The sequence below is a fragment of the Hemiscyllium ocellatum genome, chromosome 25, assembly GCF_020745735.1.
Source record: "Hemiscyllium ocellatum isolate sHemOce1 chromosome 25, sHemOce1.pat.X.cur, whole genome shotgun sequence".
NCBI classification, from domain to species: Eukaryota; Metazoa; Chordata; class Chondrichthyes; order Orectolobiformes; family Hemiscylliidae; genus Hemiscyllium; species Hemiscyllium ocellatum.
In genome coordinates this window covers 56,900,521-56,918,587 of record NC_083425.1, presented here as the reverse complement: position 1 = coordinate 56,918,587, position 18,067 = coordinate 56,900,521, and the positions used below count along the sequence as shown (strand labels likewise).

Here is an 18,067-nt window from a genome sequence, read left to right as displayed (position 1 = left end):
CCTTAAACTTTCCACCTTTCACCTTGGAAGCATGACCTTTTCTTATTGAATTCTTCACCCTGGGAAAAAGCTTGTCTCTATCCACACTGTCTATACCCTTCATGATTTTATGAATCTCAATCAGGTCCCCCGTTAATCTCCTTTTTTCTAATGAAAATAAACCTAATCTATCCAACCTTTCTTCATATCTAGCACCTTCCACACCAGGCAACATCCTTGTAAACCTTCTCTGCACCCTCTCCAAAGCGTCCACATCCTTTGTGAATGTGACAACCAGAACTGTGCACAGCATTCTAAATGCGGCCGAACCAATGTCTTGTACAATTTTAACATGACTTGCCAGCTCTGATACTCAATACCCCATCCAATGTAGGTAAGCATACCATATGCCTTCTTGATCACTCTATCCACCTTCAGGGTACAATGGACTTGCACTCCCAATTCTCTCTGCCCATTAACTTTTCCCAAGGTTCTTCCGTTCATTGTATAATTCGCTCTAGAATTAGACTTGCCTAAATGCATCACCTCACATTTGCCTGGATTGAACTCCATCTGCCACTTCTCCACCCAACTCCCCAGTCTATCTATCTCCTCCTGTATTTTCTGACAGTCCCTTATGCTTTCTGCTACTCCACCAATCTTCGTGTCATCTGCAAACTTGCTGATCATACCAACAGTGCCCTCTTCTAGATCATTTATGTATATTACAAGCAACAGTGGCCCCAGCACTGACCCCTGTGGAACACCACCTTTCTCCATTTTGAGAAGCTCCCTTCAACTACTACTCTCTGTCTCCTGTTGCTCAACCAGATCTTTATCCACCGAGCTAGAAATTCCTGCACACCATGTGACTTCACTTTCTCCATTAGTCTACCATGGGGAACCTTGTCAAACGCCTTACTAAAGTCCACGTATATGACATCAACAGCCCTTTCTTCATCTAACAACTTGGTCACTTCCTCGAAGAACTCTATTAACTTGGAAAGGCACGATCTCCCCTGCACAAAACCATGTTGACTATCACTGATAAGCCCATTCTTTTCTAAATATAAATAGATCGTATCCCTCAGTACCTTCTCCAGCAACTTTTCCACCACCGACGCCAGGCTCACTGGTCTGTAGTTACCCAGAATATCCCTACTACCCCTTCTTAGACAGGGGGACAACTTGAGCAACCTTCCAGTCCTCCGGTACCTCACCTGTATTTAAGGATGCCACAAAGATATTTGTCAGGGCCCCAGCTATTTCCTCTCTTGCCTCCCTCAGCAACCTGGGATAGACAAAGAGGCATGCATAGCTGGGGCCCATCCGGGTACAATTTGGATAAAATGGGAGGAGTTAATGGAAAAGTTGTTGAGGTTGAGGATTTGTACGATGAGGTGGAGGAGGGTATTGGTGGAGGGGGACTGGGTGGGTCTATTGGAGACAAAGAAGCGGAGGGCCTGGAGGCCAACCTTGTGGGGTATGGACGTAAATAAAGACTGCATGTCCATAGTGAACAGGGCCTGGGAACTGGAAGTTGTTGAAGATATGGAGCCGTGGTTAGTGTCGCGGATGTAGGTTGGAAATGCCCGAACTAAGGGAAAGAGGATGGAGTCAAGGTAGGACAAAGTAAGTTCAGTGGTGCAGGAGAATGCCAGGATGATGGGTCCTTGAAAAACGTGTTAATTTTGCCTCCAATTTCCACCCCTCTATAACTTTCACATTGTCCATTTTCAACACTTTCCTTCCTTTTCTCGACCTCTCTTTCTCCATTTTGGGAATAACATGTCCACTACCTTCCATTACAAAGCCACAGACTCCCATAACTACCTTCACTACAGTTCGTCACACCCCACATCCTGTGAGGACTCTCCCATTCTCCCAGTTCTTTTGCCTACGTTGCATTTGTTCGGATGATGCCACATTCCAAAACAGCGCTGCTGCATGGCTTGTTTCTCCCATGACCGTGGTTTCCCACCTACCGTGGTTGACAGGGCCCTCAACTGCATCCAGCCTATCACCCATGATTCCATCCTTGCTCCTTGCACAACAGCACGATTGAGTTCCCCACATCTTCCCCTCACTCCCACTGTCTGCATTTTGCTGGGATTGTTCCCTCTGGAACACCCTAGTTCATTGTATAACCACCAACACCAGACCCTTCCACACAGCATCTTCCCATGTAACCGCAGAAGGTGCAACAGCTGACCCTTCACCTCCTCCCTGCTAATGATCCAAGGGCCTAAACAGCCTTTCAAAGTGAAGCAGTATTTCACCTGTACCTCCTCCAATCTTGTGGACTGTATTCACTACATTCAATGTAGCCTACTCTACATTGGAGACACCAAACACAGACAGGGTAACTGCTTTGCAGAACACCTCCAGCCTGTGCGCAAGTATAACCCTGACCTTCCTGTAGCTGGTCATTTTAATATAGCGTCCTGCTGACATGCCCATGTGTCTGTCCTCAGCATGCTGCAGTGTTCCAGTAAAACACAGCTTAAACTGGAGGAACATCTCATCTTCAGGCTAGGCTTTTTGCAGCCTTCTGTAAACTCCCATGTGTTCTCTATCTTTTAGCTTGTTACATTCTGTCATTATGTCCTCTCCCCCCATCCCATTGGAACTGTCTGTCCTTTAAAATCTAAGAAGAGGCACAACATTGTTCTGCCGTTCACACATTTCTGATCACTTCATCTGAACTATCAACATCTCCTCTCCACCAGTTCCCCATACCACTTCCACACCCTCTAAACTACAGCATAAATGCTGCCTCCTTCACACTTCCCTTCAGCTCTGATGGAGAGACATCGAGACTCGAAATGTTAGCATGCTCTCTCATCGTGGATGCTGCCTGACCTGCTGGGATCTCCAACATTTGTTGTTTCCAGTTCGGATTCTAACATCTGCAGTATTTTGTTCCTACTGTTCTAAATACCTGCGTAAACATTTAAGATCAGGACATTGGAAGTACAGTAATAGTAAATTGGAATGGAGATAAACTGTAATATGTGATAGCATATAGATAACAAAGGGCATTATGGCCAAATAAAACAAAGATGCTGGATATCTCAAACAAAAACAGAAATAGCTGCAGAAGCTCAGTAGGCCGGCCATCACCTATGCACAGAAAGCAGAGTTAATGCTTTGGGATCAGTGGCCCTTCTTCTAATGCCCTCAGCATTATGGTCATGTACCTTCATCAGTGATTTGAATGATCATGTACAGTTCTGGTCACCACATTACCCGAAGGATGTGGATGCTTTGGAGAGAGTACAGATGTGGCCTGTTACAGGAGATGTTAGCCATGAAGAAAGGTTGGGTTTGTTTTCACTGAAATGCAGAAGGCAGAGGGGTCAGCTATGAGGGAACGCAAGTTCAGGGTTTTGGTGGGGGAGAGGTTTAAAAGAGATGTGCGAGGCAGGCTTTCCCCACAAAGGATGGTGAGTGCCCGGAACATGCTGACAGAGGAGGTGGTGGAAGCAGATACAATAGCAGCATTCAAGAAACACCTGGATAAATACATGAATGGGAAGGGAATAGAGGGATACAGATTCTATAAGTAATTGTGAATTCAGATCCCAAATCAAACTCCCTCTTTCCCCCAAACAATAAGACTCAGATTCATGGGCAGATAGAGGTACAGTTCAAACCTCTCTTGATCGTTTCACTGGTGTTCTAGCACAGCAGCGAAAATAAGGAAGGCTTCCTACTCACAGGCACTCCCTGGTGCCAGTTGCTTGTAAGTGCAATTGTGACAGATGGTAGGTGTATTATGCAAATAACATATGCATGCAAGCATGTATGTACACACGCAGTCACTCACTAATATACAAAATGAGTTACTGGGTGATTAGTTTAGAATTAAATTTGTGTGTGCTGAGAGAGGTCGTGACCAGAGTTAACAACCCACCCTCTGTCACGAAAGGGTCAGTTAAAAGCCATTCACTGATTTGGGTGGTATTTCAAACTTCAAAACTGGTCCACATCCCAAGACCTTCAGAAGACAGTGGATTGTTGGGAGTGTTGGGGTGGATAATACCACTTGAGGGGATTAAGCTAACGGTACTTAAATCATGGGAAAGACAATATTGAGGAGTTTTTCACCAGACCACCATGACAACAGAGGGTCAGGCCTCGGCAGCAATTTACACTTTTTCACAGAACATCCCTTTGTCATCGAATGTTGTCAATCATGTGGCAGTGTAAGGTTAAAAGACGAGACCCAACATCAATGAAGAATGTGTTTGCTCTGATCTGAAGCCAATCCCAGTGAGGATTTTCATATTTCTTACATAAGAGTCCCAGGCCACCAATGATCACAGCTTAACTGAGGTAGAAACACCAAACAAATAAAGAAAGAGTCATTTAGGAGGACAGAGCCTGATTATTACTGAAACAGAAACATTTTGCCAAAGGTTTTTCATGTTGCATTCATCAGGACAATTGACAAGAATTTTACAGTAAATCTAAAATAGCTGAAAGTCAGTATATTTCCAGAATGGCATTCAATGATTCTGTTGTGGGTACCACTCTTTACTTCTCAGTTACTATTTCGAGTCATAGAGATGTACAGCACAGAAACATTGGTCCAACAAGTCTATACCAGCCCTCTGAAGAGTAGCCCACCCAGACCCATTCCACTACCTTCTATTTACCCCAGACTAATGCATCTAACTTACACATGCCTGAACACTCTGGGCAATTTAGCACAGCCAGAAACCAGAGTACTTGGAAGAAACCCATGCAGACACAGGGAGAATGTGCAACCTCAACGCAGACAGTCACCTTAGCTGGATTTGAACCTGGGTCCCTAGTGCTGTGAGGCAGCAGTGCTAACCACTGACCACCATGCCAGGTATCCTAACCTAATCTAGTCCCATTTGCCAGCACCTGGCCCATATCCCTCTAAACCCTTCTTGCTCATATACTCATCCAGATGCTTTTTAAATGCTGAAATTATACTAGCTTCCATGGTGCCTCCACCACAGGGAAAAGACTTATAAACCATGATTTTATAAACCTCTAAAAGGTCATCCCTTAGCCTGCAATGCTCCAGGGAAAATAGTCCCAGCTTATTCAGCCTCTCCCTTTCGCTCAAACCCTCTACCCTGGCAACACTTGAAAATCTTTTCTTGGTTCAACTCCCAATAAAGTGACTTGAAAACAAAACTAAGTCTGACACTCCAGTGCAGTACTGAGGGAATGCTATACTGCAGAATCAGACACTTGAATTTAGCATGGCCAATTCACCTGGCCCACACATCTTTGGACTGTGGGAGGAAACCGGAGCACCCAGAGGAAACCCACACAGACATGGGGAGAACATGCAAACTCCACACAGACAGTCACCCGAGGCTGGAATTGAACTTGGGACATTGGTGCTGTGAGGCAGCAGTGCTAACCACTGAGCCACTGTGCCACCAATGATGTTATAGAAATTTATAAAATCATGAGAGGCATGCATAGGATAAATAGTCAAGGCCTTTTCCCCATGAGGGGTAGTCCAAAACTAGAGGGCATAGGTTTAGGGTGAGAGGGGAAAGACTTAAAAGGAACCTAAGGGGAAACTTTTTCACACAAAAGGTGCTGCTTGTATAGAATGAACTGCAAGCTGAAGGGGTGGAGGCTGGTACAATAACAACATTTAAAAGTCAACTGGGTGGGTACATGAATAGGAAGGATTTAGAGGAATATGGGCCAAATACTGGCAAATTTATTTTGGCTATCTGGTCAGTATGGACAAGTTGGACTGAAGGGTCTGTTTCTGTTCTTTACATCTCTATGACTCTATTTCGTATGTGTAGACGTGTGGAGTTTGAAATCTAAACAAAGCCAGAAGTTGAATGGTCAGTCCTCAGTGATTGCTGCATTCTCTGTGACAATGCCTCTAGCAATCAGTGTCCACATGTCAACCAATCAGCACTATCCTCTCGTGCACTATAAATGTTGGCTTCCACCCCACCCCCTATTGGTACTCTGGCACTTAATAGTGAGTCAGAGAGTCTTAGAGGTTTACAGTATGGAAATGGCCCTTTGGCCCAACTTTTCCATGCCATCCAGTTTTCACAATTAATCTAGTCGTATTTGTCTGCATTGGGTTCCTATATCTCCATACCTATCCCATACCTGTCCAAATGTTTCTTAAATAAAAAATTATATTCACCACCTCCATTACCTCTGGCAGCCCATTTATCACCCTCTGTGTGAAAGAATTTCCCCTTTGGACCCTTTGTATCTGTCCCCTCTCACCTTAAACTATGGCCTTTAGTCTAAGACTCCCCTACCTTGGGGTAAAGCTGTGGCTATCTCCCTTATTTAGGTTCCTCATGGTTTTACAGACGTCTATAAGGACGCCCTCAGTCTTCGATGCTCCAGAGAAAAAGTCCCAGCCTACTCAGCCTCTCCATATTTCTCAAACCTTTCAGTTCAGGTAGTATCCCCACAAATCTTTCCTACACTCGTTCTAATGGAATAATACCTTTTCTATAGTAGTGTGACTAGAACCGCATGCAGTACTCCAAATGTGGCCTTAACAACATCTGGTATAGAGTCATGGAGTCATAGAGATATACAGCATGGAAACAGACCCTTCAGTCCAACCCATCCATCTCAACCCTATCTAGTCCCACCTGCCAGCACCCTGCCCATATCCCTCCAAACCCTTCCTATTCATGTACCCATCCAAATGCCTTTTAAATGTTTCAATTGTACCAGCCTCCACCACTTCTTCTGGCAGCTCATTCCATACCCGTACCATCCTGTGTGTGAAAAAGTTGCTCTGTAGGGCTCTTTTATATCTTTCCTCTCTCACCCTAAACCCATGCCCTCTAGTTATGGACTCCCCAACCCCAGGGAAAAGACTTTGTCCATTTACCTTATTCATGCCCCTCATAATTTTGTAAACCTCTATAAGGATAGTGGCAATGTGATGTCCCAACTCCTATACTGAATGCTCTGACCAATGAAAGCAAGCATGCCGAAAGCCTTCTTTACCACCCTGTCTATCTGTGACTCTACTGTCAAGGAGCTATGAACCTAGATCTGTTTGTTCTATAACATTCCCCAGGAGCGCACCATTGACAGTTTAAATCCTGCCCTGGTTTGACCGACTAAATTGCAACTCCTTGCATTTATCTGAATTAAACTCCACTGCCATTCCTCAGCCTATTGGCCCAAATGATCAAGAGCTCACTGAATTCCTAGCTAAGCTTCTTCACTGTCCACTGTGCCACCAATGTCATCTGCAAACTTACTAACCATATCTCCTAAATTCTCATCCAAATCATTTATTTAAATGACAAATAACAGTGGACCCAACACTGATCCATCACTGTGGCACACCACTGGTACAGGCCTCCAGTTTGAAAACAACTCTTTACCACACCACTGTTTTCTACCTTCAACCTAATTTTGTACCCAATTGGCTAGTTCTCCCTGGATTCTGTGATAACCTTACTCAAAAAACTACCATATGATGCCTTGTCAAAGGCCTTGCTAAAGTCCATGTAGACAATGTCTACTGTACTGCCCTCATCTATTTTCTTAGTCACCCCTTCAAAAACTCAATGAAATTTGTGAGACACGATTTCCCATCCACAAAGACATGCTGACTATCCTAATGAGTCCTTGCCTCTGCAGATCCTGCTCCTCAGAATCTCTTTGAATAACTTACCCACCAGAGGCTCACAGGTCTATAGTTACCAGGCATTTCCCTGCAGCTTTTCTTAAATAATGGTACACCATTAGCCATCCTCCAATCTTCAAGGCTATTCATCCATGGCTAATACAGATACCTCCACTAGTCTGCCACAAAGTCCTGGGATAAACTTCATCAGATCCTGAGGATTCATTTACCTTCATCCATTTTAAGATTCCTAAGACCTTTAAGTTGTCCTGATGAGTGCAAAATAAAAAGCTTCAGCAAATTGTGTCTTTTTCTTAACAGCATTCAAGTTCTGTACCACAAAATGACTCTTTCGCTCAATGTTCTGATCTTTTATCTAGCAAACTCACTGGAGAGAAATTCACATCTTTTCCTCACATCAAGCTCTGAACTGACCCCTTATCCTACATGAAAAATCTGAAGTTACTTCATGCTCAAAAATAAAACTCTCACAATCTTATGTCAATCAATTAACAGCCACTAAAAAGACTTTAGAATTAGAATTCCTACACCCTTCGGCCCAACATATCCACACCAACCCTCCGAAGAGTAAACCACCCAGACCCATTCCCCTATCTTATATTTACCGCTGGCTAATAACCTACACTATGGACAATTTAGCATGGCCAATTCACCTGATCTGCATGTTTTTGGATCGTGGGAGGAAACCCGTGCAGACATGGGGTGAATGTGCAAACTCCACTTAGATAGTTGCCCGAGGCTGGAATCAAACCTGGACTTAACGGCCTGAGTTATAGGAAGAGATTGGACAAGCTTGGACTTTTTTCTTTAGAGCATAGGGACTATGGGGGGATCTTATAGAAGTGTATAAGATCATGAAAGGCATGGATAAGGTGAATGCACTCGGTCTTTTTCTCAGGATTGGAGAATCAAGGACTAGAGAACATCAGGTTAAGGTTAGAGGGGTAAGAATAAAAGAGAACCTGAGGGGTAACCTTTTTACACAGAGGGTGGTATGCATTTGGAATGAGCTGCCAGTGAAAGTGGTTGAGGCGGGTACATTAACAACATTTAAAAATAATTGGACAAATACAAGGATAGAAAAGGTTTAGAAGGATACGGACCAAATGTGCACAAATAGCAGTAGCAGTGCAGTAGCAGTGGTGAACTCTCCCTCTTTATGGTCATTTAAGCAGGCATTGGATAGGCATATGGAAGTTATTGCGCTAGCGTAGGTTAGGTAGGATTTGGTCGGTGCAACATTGAGGGCCGAAGGGCCTGTACTGCGCTGTATTTTTCTATGTTCTATGTTCTAAATGGGGCTCGCGTATTTGGACATTTTGGCCAAAAAGGACCAGTTTAAGTCAAAGGGCTAGAGGACTCCATGACTCTAAGAGAGATTGGACAGATGAGAGGAGACTGCTAGAGCAGAGGAGACTGAGAGGGGATATTTTGAGATATGTAAAATTATGAGGGTCATAGATCAGTGGAGAGGAAGGAACTCTTCTCTTTGATGGAGGGATCAGTGACTCGGGAGCATAGATTTAAGGTAAGGGGCAGAAGGTTTAGAGGAGATGTGAAGATAAAATCTTCCAGCCAGAGGTGGTGGCAATCTGGAACTCTCCACCTGTAAGGGTGGTAGAGAAAGAAAGCCACAACACTGAAGAAGTATTTAGATGTGTGGCCACAATGCCAAGGCTATGGGCCAAGTACTGGAAAATGGGATTACAATGGTTAGGTGATTGTGTCTGACCAGCACAGACTTGATTTGCCAATTGGCCTTTTCTGCACTGATCTCTGTGCTGGATTGAACATACTGCCAGGAAATGAGGTTGAGGTAGGTTGAATGGAGGCATTCAAGTGGGCATTGGAGGTTATTTCGATAGAAATTGTGTGCATGGATATAGGAGAGAGGCAGGAATTTGACACTTGATGATAAATACAGTGCAGACATAATGGACACCTTCTGCATCATAACAATTCTGTACTTCTGTGAACTGACCATGTTTCTCCTGGCCATCGTAACTTTTGAGTAATTTTCTCAAACAAGACAAAAATGCATTTCAACTCCTTTATCTATGAATTTCGACACCAGGTGAATATTCCTTGCTGAACCAAAGCCATGAATTAAACCTGCCCCATTATCAACCTCCTCCCCACACCATACATACATGTCAGTGAAGCTTCTCCATCTCCAGCTTACACTTCCTAAAATGTCTTTCTAATTGAAATTCAGATTCAAGCCATCACATTTTGCTCTTTTTTCCTCTCTCCTCTTCTTGAGTTAATTTTTTTTCATTTCTTGCCTTTTGCGTTCCAAGTTACTGGAGTTTCATTTTTCTTCCTCCAATATCTCAATGCTCTGTGATAGCTTAGCATCCAGTTTTAAATCTATTTCTAACTTTTCTACCAATACTTTTAAATTCATTTTTAGCAGACCTGCAGGGAGAATTCCTCTCAGTTGAGGAAAGCTTCAGCAATATGCATCTCTTTTAGCCTTTCATTGTTTAAAGTAAAGGTCACTGTCAAATTGGATTTGTTTAAAGCCTGTGTACTTATCTGAGGCTGTTGGTTTGAAATCATGCAAGAGCCTTCAATTTATTATGACCCCTTTCATAAACCAATGACATTTCTTAAAACTGTTCAAACTCCCCAGCTAATAGCAGAAGGGAGAACATGACGAGATATCACATTTTTTTAAGACTAGTACTGTAACACCAGACTAAAAGCACTTTGAACTAAATGTTATATTTAAGGCAGCCTATACTTTAAGCCACATAATATTATAGTCTACCCCTTTTATTTTAGCATAACTGAAAAAATACACTTTGCACATATGTATTACAACCTCCTTTACGTAGATATATGTATTAGGGCGGCACGTTGGCTCAGTGGTTAACACTGCTGCCTCGCAGTGCTGGGGACCTGGGTTCAATTCCCACATGGGGCAACTGTCTGTGTGGAGTTTGCACATTCTCCCCATGTCTGTGTGGGTTTCCTCTGGGTACTCCGGTTTCCTTCTACAGTCCTAAAGATGTGCAGGTCAGGTGAATTGGCCATGTTAAATTGCCCTTAGTGTTAGGTGTATTAGTCAGGGGTAAAAGTAGGGGAATGGATTTGTTGGGCCAAAGGGTTTTCCACACTGTAGGGAATCTAATCATACAGTTTTCCTGAGGTCAGTCCGAGGTGATACTTAGTCCCGAAGAGATTGTTTCTAATCTTCCCCTTTCTCAGCCTGAAAACATCAGGTTTTTCACAGTGGTGTATTACTGGAAGCTTGTCTATTGAACTAAAAGCTGAGCAAATTTTAAAGCCTCATTTTAACTCCCCTCAAGTTTGTGTCCATCAGCATTTCTGCAAAAGGCAACACAAAGACTTTCAGTTTCTAGCTGCTCTGTCCCTCTCCTTCATCCTGGTAGACTAACTGTTCGCAAGTTTTCAAGACTATCTTAGAAATCCTTTCCCTCTTGAACTCCATGTTCATGGCAATATATTCAGAAATGGTAATTAGAACTAAATGAACAGTTTAAAGCACAGACATTTAATACCCAAGATCCTTAACACTTTTTTGGGAATTTGAAATTCAAAGTCCATCAAAGTCCAACATGAAAAGCTTGCACATATTCCCAAGAAAACCTTTCAAGTCAGTCTTTGTCAATCAAACAGGTTTTTGTTGTTGGGCAGACTTCAAAAGAAATCACTTGAATCCATTTTACCTCAAATTAAAAACCCAGTCCCAAAGCATATCTGTCTTATAAACCACAAAATTGTTTATCCAGTTCATTTCTGAGAGAGGCTAATTTACCCTGTCATGTAACAAAATCTATTGATAACAAGGTGGCTAATGAATGTATACAATTCACCACGACCTTGATTCAACAAAAAGCTAGTTTAATTTGAAGACCAGTTTTAACATGGTGAATATAAGGTCTGGGCAGCAGTATGTGCAGCTTCACCTAGATGTTCTCTTCAACATGCCATGATCCAACTTCTTTCTTAGGAGCAGGAAGACATCATGTTGCCCTTTGAGTCTTTCCCACCATGCAATGACGTTATAGCTGATCTAAAACCACACTCCCTATACTTGCCTCTGTGCATATTCCTTTGTATCATTCAATAAAAAGATCCAGTTTCAAACTGGATTTGCCAATTGCCATTCGTAGAGGAGAGTTCCAAATTTCCTTAGTGTTTAGAAGTGGTTCTTGATTTTGCTAACTTCTAAGAGAGTGACAGCACTGAAGTTGCAGGTTGGTGCAAGAACTTCCTGTTAACTGCTGGATCCATGGGGTTAAAACAAAACAAAAGAAATAAGACCAAGTATCTTCCATTTAAAAGCGTGAGATGACAGAATTATTTAGATGGTGATGGGGTGCTATTTTGAAGTGGCTGCGTAAGTCATACACTCCAGGTTGCCACTTGGTGAAGAATAGCACTGAAGCTAATCCTCACATGCTTTCATAAGCAGTTATTTAACACAATATAAGCACATACCACCTAACTTAAAATACAGTCTGTATCTATTACAAGGGATGCAAGATTCATTTAAAATTAATATATAATTGTCGGTTGGTGGGATCTTTGGGGACAGAGGAGCCTAGCTCCACTTGAGACAAGCAATACAGGTGAAATTTTCCAGTGGTGAAGGTGTAATGGCACTTTTTAATAACCAATTACAGAAAGCAACTGCTCAACAATTGATTGATCTCATGTTGTGACATTGGAAACATTTATGTAACTGTCAATAATTCATAACATGTCATTATATGGAATTTATCAATCATTGATAACATACCAGTTATTTTGAATGCTGGATGGTTCAGGGTGACTAATGGTTCTTGCAGGATGGAAGCTCAGCATGCATTGTGGTTGAGAGATAGATCAATATTTCTCGAAATGTTTTCAGATCGAAATTTGAATGACACTAGTCAATGGTAGTGTGTTGACAGGGACCTGTTCAATATATCCACTATTCTTGCTGCTAGCGTTTCCTACTGCTAACCAGTTTCCCCTTTTGCTTTTCAGAATAAGGTGGTGGTTGTGGATGGGGTCAAAGTCAAGCTACAGGTCAGTGCTTTGTGACAACAACTGGAATGAAACCAATGTCAATCACAGGGCACACTTTCCACTAAAAAGCACCACACATTCCCATCAAATCAAGGAACCGTTCTGTCCAGCTAATCTTTGTAAGATACTACTTGGAGAAATTATAAATCAACTTTGTTAAACCACCCTCTCTGCCTCAGGAAAACTCCACAGCTAATGTAACATTACCAGTATCTCCCACAAATACCACATTCCCCTCAGGGAAATGCTGACATACTCTCCACTGGGGACCCCTGATAAATACTTCACACATCCCTCCAGGACCTCCTGTTCCCCAGGACAGCACACATAAATACCGACACACTCCCAAGGGACACCCTGGAAATACTGACACTCTCCCTGGGTACAACATGTAAATACTGACACACACCCCCAGGGGATCCCCTATAAATACTGACATACTCCCAGAGACTCTGTATTGCTCGGACTGTTAATCCAGAGACCCACATAATGTTCTGGGGACCTGGGATCAAATCCTGCAACAGCAGGTACTGGTAATTGAATTCAATTAAATTTTTTAAAATCTGGAATTAGGAGTCTAATGATGACCACAAATCCATTGTTGATTGTCAGAAAAACCCATCTGGTTCACTAATGGCCTTTAGGGAAGGAAACTGCCATCCTTACCTGGTCTGGCCTGCATGTGACCCCAGACCCACAGCAATGTGGTTGACTCTTAACTGCCCTCTGGGCAATTAGGGATGGGCAATAAATGCTGCCTAGCCAGTGATGCCCTCACCCCATGAATGAATAAAGAAAATACTGACACACGGTTGTCATCAGAACACAATAAATGGTGAAAACACAGTAATGTCTATAGTGATTATAATGAGGTCAGCCAGCTTGACCTCATAGAATATGAGTTCAGATTGAGGCTGTCAAATGCCTTTATCAGTCCGATAGACAAAAAGGCTCCATGTCAGAGATACTGATATTGTAGTACTTGACTCTGAATGAGGCAGTACTAAAGTCAAGGGTTGTCATACTGTGTGCAGTTCTGGTCTCCTTCCTATTGGAAGGACGTTGTGAAACTTAATAGCTTTGGCAAATAGGGTAAAGGAGAATCCAAAGGGATTGGACTCATACATTAAGGACAAAAGAGTACTAGGGAGAGAAGAGGATCTCTTAAAGATCGGCAAGGCTGCCTATGTGTGGAACTGCAAGAGATGGGGCAGATCCTAAATGAGTATTTACATCAGTGTTTACTGTGGAGAAGGATATGGAAGATAGAGAATGTGGGGAAATAAATAGCAATATCTCGAAAAATGTCCATAATACAGGGGATGTGGTACTGGACGTGTTAAAACACATAAAGGTGAATAAATCCCCAAGACCTGTGAAGTGTTACCCTGGAACTTTGTGGATGCTAAGGAAGTGATTGCTGGATCCCTTGCTGAGATATTTGTATCAATGAAGTGAAGTGATTGTATCAATCAGGTGAAGTGCTAGAAGACTGGCTAATATGGTGCCACTATTTAAGAAAGGTGTAAGGTAAAGCCAGAGTACTATAGACCGGTGAGCCTGATATCTGTGGTGGGCACACTGTTGGAGGGAATCCTGAGGGACAGGATTTACATGCACTTGGAAAGACAAGGACTAATTAGGGATAGTCAACATGGCTTTGTGCTTAGGAAATCATGTCTTACAAACTTGATTGAGGTTTTTGAAGAAGTAACAAAGAGGTTTGCTGAAGGCAGATCTCTATGGACTTCAATAAGGTGTTCAACAAGGTTCCTCATGGTAGTCTGGTTAGTAAGGCTAGATCACATGGAATACAGGGAGAACTAGCCATTTGGGCACAAAGGTAGAAGACAGAGGTTGGTGGTGGAGGGTTGCCTTTCAGACTACAGGCCTGTGACCAGTACTTATCTAAATGATTTGGATGTGAACATAGGAGGAACGCTAAGTAAATTTGCAGATGACACCAAAATTGCAGTTGTGGTGGACAGCGAAGAAGGTTACCTCAGAATACAAAGAGATCTTGATCAGGTGGGCTATTGGGCCAAGGAGTGGCAGATTGTGTTTAATTTAGATAAATGTGAGGTGCTATATTTTGGAAAAGTAAATCTGGAGCAGAACTTATACACTTAACAGTAAGGTTCTGCTGAAAAGAAAGAGTCCTTGGAGTGCAGGTTCATAATTCTTTGAAAATGGAATTGCAGGTAATCAGGATAGTGAAGAAGGCATTTAGTATGCTTGTCTTTATTGGTCAGTGCAGTGAGTAGAGGAGTTGAGAGGTAATGTTGTGGCTGTGCAGGACATTGGTAAGACCACTTTTGGAATACTGCATGCAATTCTGGTCTCCCTGCTATAGGAAGGATGTTGTGAAAGTTGAAAGGGTTCAGAAAAGATTTACAAGAATGTTGCCAGGGTTGGAGGGTTTATGGAGGAGGAGAAAGTGAGGACTGCAGATGCTGGAGATCAGAGTCAACAGCAGGTCAGGCAGTATCCGAGGAGCAAGAGAATCGATGTTTCATGGCCGAAATGTCGATTCTCCTGCTCCTCAGCTACTACCTGGCCTGCTGTGCTTTTCCAGCAACATACTCTAGACTTGGAAGGTTTATGTTATTGGGAAAGGCTGCCATTGGTGAATGGAAGGAAATCAGGGTGGAGGTGTACAATAGGCCAGAATTGCAGGAATACAGAAATCTCAGACTAATCATAGAGATAGAAAGGAGGGATTTGAAAATAGCATTTCGTATATAAACCACTCAACCACCTATGGAATTCATTACCACAGGAAGTAGCTGATGCCAAAACATTGAATGTACTAAATGAGACGACTAGGTATAGCACTTGGGGTGAATGGGGTCAGAGGTTTACGGGGAGAAAGCAGGATTAGGCTGTTGAGTTGGATATGGGCCAAGTGCTGGCAGGTGAGACTAGTTTGGATTGGGATATCTGGTCGGCATGGATGAGTTGGACCGAAGGGTCTGTTTCTGTGCTGTACATCTCGATCACTCTATAATCAGCCATGATCGTGATGCATTAATGAGCAGGCTCAAAGGCCTTCCTGCTCCTGTCTTCTATTTTTCTATGTTTCTAAACTGCTTGATTTGGTTTTTTATCTGCTTACCAGATATCTGCTTCTCTATTTACAAAACATCCAAATCCTTGAATTAGATTTCAACATGGAACTGATTCCTGTTTATCTGTTGTCTTGATATATGATCCACAAAAGAAAACTTCAATTAGATTTCAGACCAGCTGGTTCACTCATGCCTTTCAGGAAGGGGCCTGTCAGCCTTTGTCAGTCTGGCTTTGTGTGGTTGACTCAATGTCCTCAGGGCAATAAAAAATGGCAGCAAAGACTGTCCAGATTCTGAAGATAAATTCATAAAATACATAATTAGACTCCAATTCCATTCACATGTGAGTATATTTTACACACACATGGTAAAAGGATCCATTTAGATTTAGATGCTGCCAGACCTGCAGCTTGTTTGCAGCACTTTCTGTTTTTATTTTAGATCTCCAACATTCACAGTGCATTGCTTTTATTTGAGGATATAAATATCACTGTTCAAGTGAGTGGAAGAGGTCATGGAACGCACACTTCCATTACACTGATTCATAACTCTCTGCCTCAGTACATCTTGAAAGTATTTTCACCAGGTTCTGTGTTAAACGAGAGTGTCGACTAATTGAAATAATGAGGGTCTGTATCTATTTCCAGATCTGGGACACAGCTGGGCAAGAGAGGTTTCGCAGTGTCACTCATGCTTACTACAGAGACGCTCAAGGTAGGACTGCGTTGTGGTGAATTATCAGCTTGCTGAGATCACATCTCCTACGTTGCTGGCATTGAACCAGGCCCTAGTGTTGCTGTTAAGTTCACATGGTAAACCATTAAGAAGCTGGAAGTGTGAACTGAGGAGAGGGAGAAAGCAGTCATTCAATATAGTAACAAATGATGGTGCAGTCAGTCCATTAACACGAGACCCTGTAATGTTTTCTTGCATTAATCTGGAAGCAGAAAGTATATCCTCTGGATCCTCTTAGGGGAATGCAAAAATGTTGAGTTGAGGCCACATTCAGATCAGATTCTTAGAAGGCACATGGCTTAAACTAATTGCTTGAACTTATTTACTGGAAATCTCATGTCTAGTTTTCTGGTTGTCAGGAGTTTTGGATATGGAGCCAGTTGAGATAACAACCTTCTGCAAGGGAGAATCTCCCAAACCCAACCTCTGTCTTTCTCAAATAATTGTTTTGAGGATCTAGTTTGATACTGAAACACTAACCCTACTATTCACCTGTAAAACCTCTACAAAGGTTTCTTCTCAATGATTCTGGAGTGAACTTGATCTGCAAAGATCACAGTGAGAAAAGCCTGTATTCACTGACACCTGTCATCTGGACCAGAAGCATTTGGAATATTCCGTATCGAATGCGATTCCTTTTAGAAATAGATCAGTTTTCATTTTCGAAATTAATCTCCGCAGAGAAAATTCTAGTTTCTCTTTAATTGGTTTGCGTGCGTGGTAGTATTGAGCAAGATAGATACTTGCACTTCCATATTTCAAACTTTGTTAGTTATCCTTCCATCTTTGTCAAATAAATCTTATAATAAATGAATAATATTGTTCCTTATTGAAGAAATCTGGCAGATGGATCTTTTTAATTCTAAACCTAACATGGATACGTATATGATTGCTCATATTGGGAACTGCATAAAACAATCAAGAAATAGGACATATAGTTAGTAAGTTTGCAGATGACACCAACATTGGAGGTGCAGTGGACAGTGAAGAAGATTACCTCAGAGTACAATGGGACCTTGATCAGATGGGCCAATGGGCCGAGGAGTGGCAGATGGAATTTAATTTAGATAAATGTGAAGTGCTGTATACTTATATACTTAATGGTAAGGTCCTGGGCAGTGTTGTTGAACTAAGAAACCTTGTGTTGCAGGTTCATAGTTCCTTGAAAGTGGCGTCTCAGGTAGGTAGGTAGGATAGTGAAGGAGGCATTTGGTATGTTTGCATTTATTGGTCAGTGAATTACGTATAGGAGTTGGAAGGTCATGTTGCAGCTGTACAGTACATTGGTTAGGCCACTTTTAGAATATTGCATGCTATACTTCCTATGATAGGAAGGGTGTTGTGAAACTTGAAAGGGTTCAGAAAAGATTTACAAAGATGTAGCCAAGCTTGGAGGACTTGTGTTATTGGGAAAGACTGAATAATCTGGGCTATTTTCCCTGGCGCATCCGAGGGGGGTAGTGAAGGTAGCGGGAATCAGGGGTCCAGGGTGCTAGTAACATTTCTGTATTCTGCATTTTTTCTGTCAGACTGGAAGGTAAACAATATGGCTTTAATCTAGAGTCTGCACTTTGCTCGAGCATGTTGGAGA

At 42.4% G+C, this 18,067-nt stretch overlaps 1 protein-coding gene across 5 annotated transcripts in view; it reads left to right on the top strand.

The window, feature by feature from the left end:
• The window catches only part of LOC132827708 (ras-related protein Rab-37-like), a 290,033-nt gene that overhangs the window by 232,687 nt on the left and 39,279 nt on the right, over window positions 1-18,067 (top strand). For 3 of the 5 annotated variants that reach the window (XM_060844392.1, XM_060844389.1, XM_060844393.1), the window contains 2 exons: window positions 12,632-12,673; window positions 16,389-16,455. In XM_060844392.1, coding sequence (XP_060700375.1) covers window positions 12,632-12,673; window positions 16,389-16,455 — 109 coding nt within the window. The remainder of the gene's footprint in view (window positions 1-12,631; window positions 12,674-16,388; window positions 16,456-18,067) is intronic. The other 2 variants (XM_060844394.1, XM_060844390.1) reach the window with 1 other exon arrangement.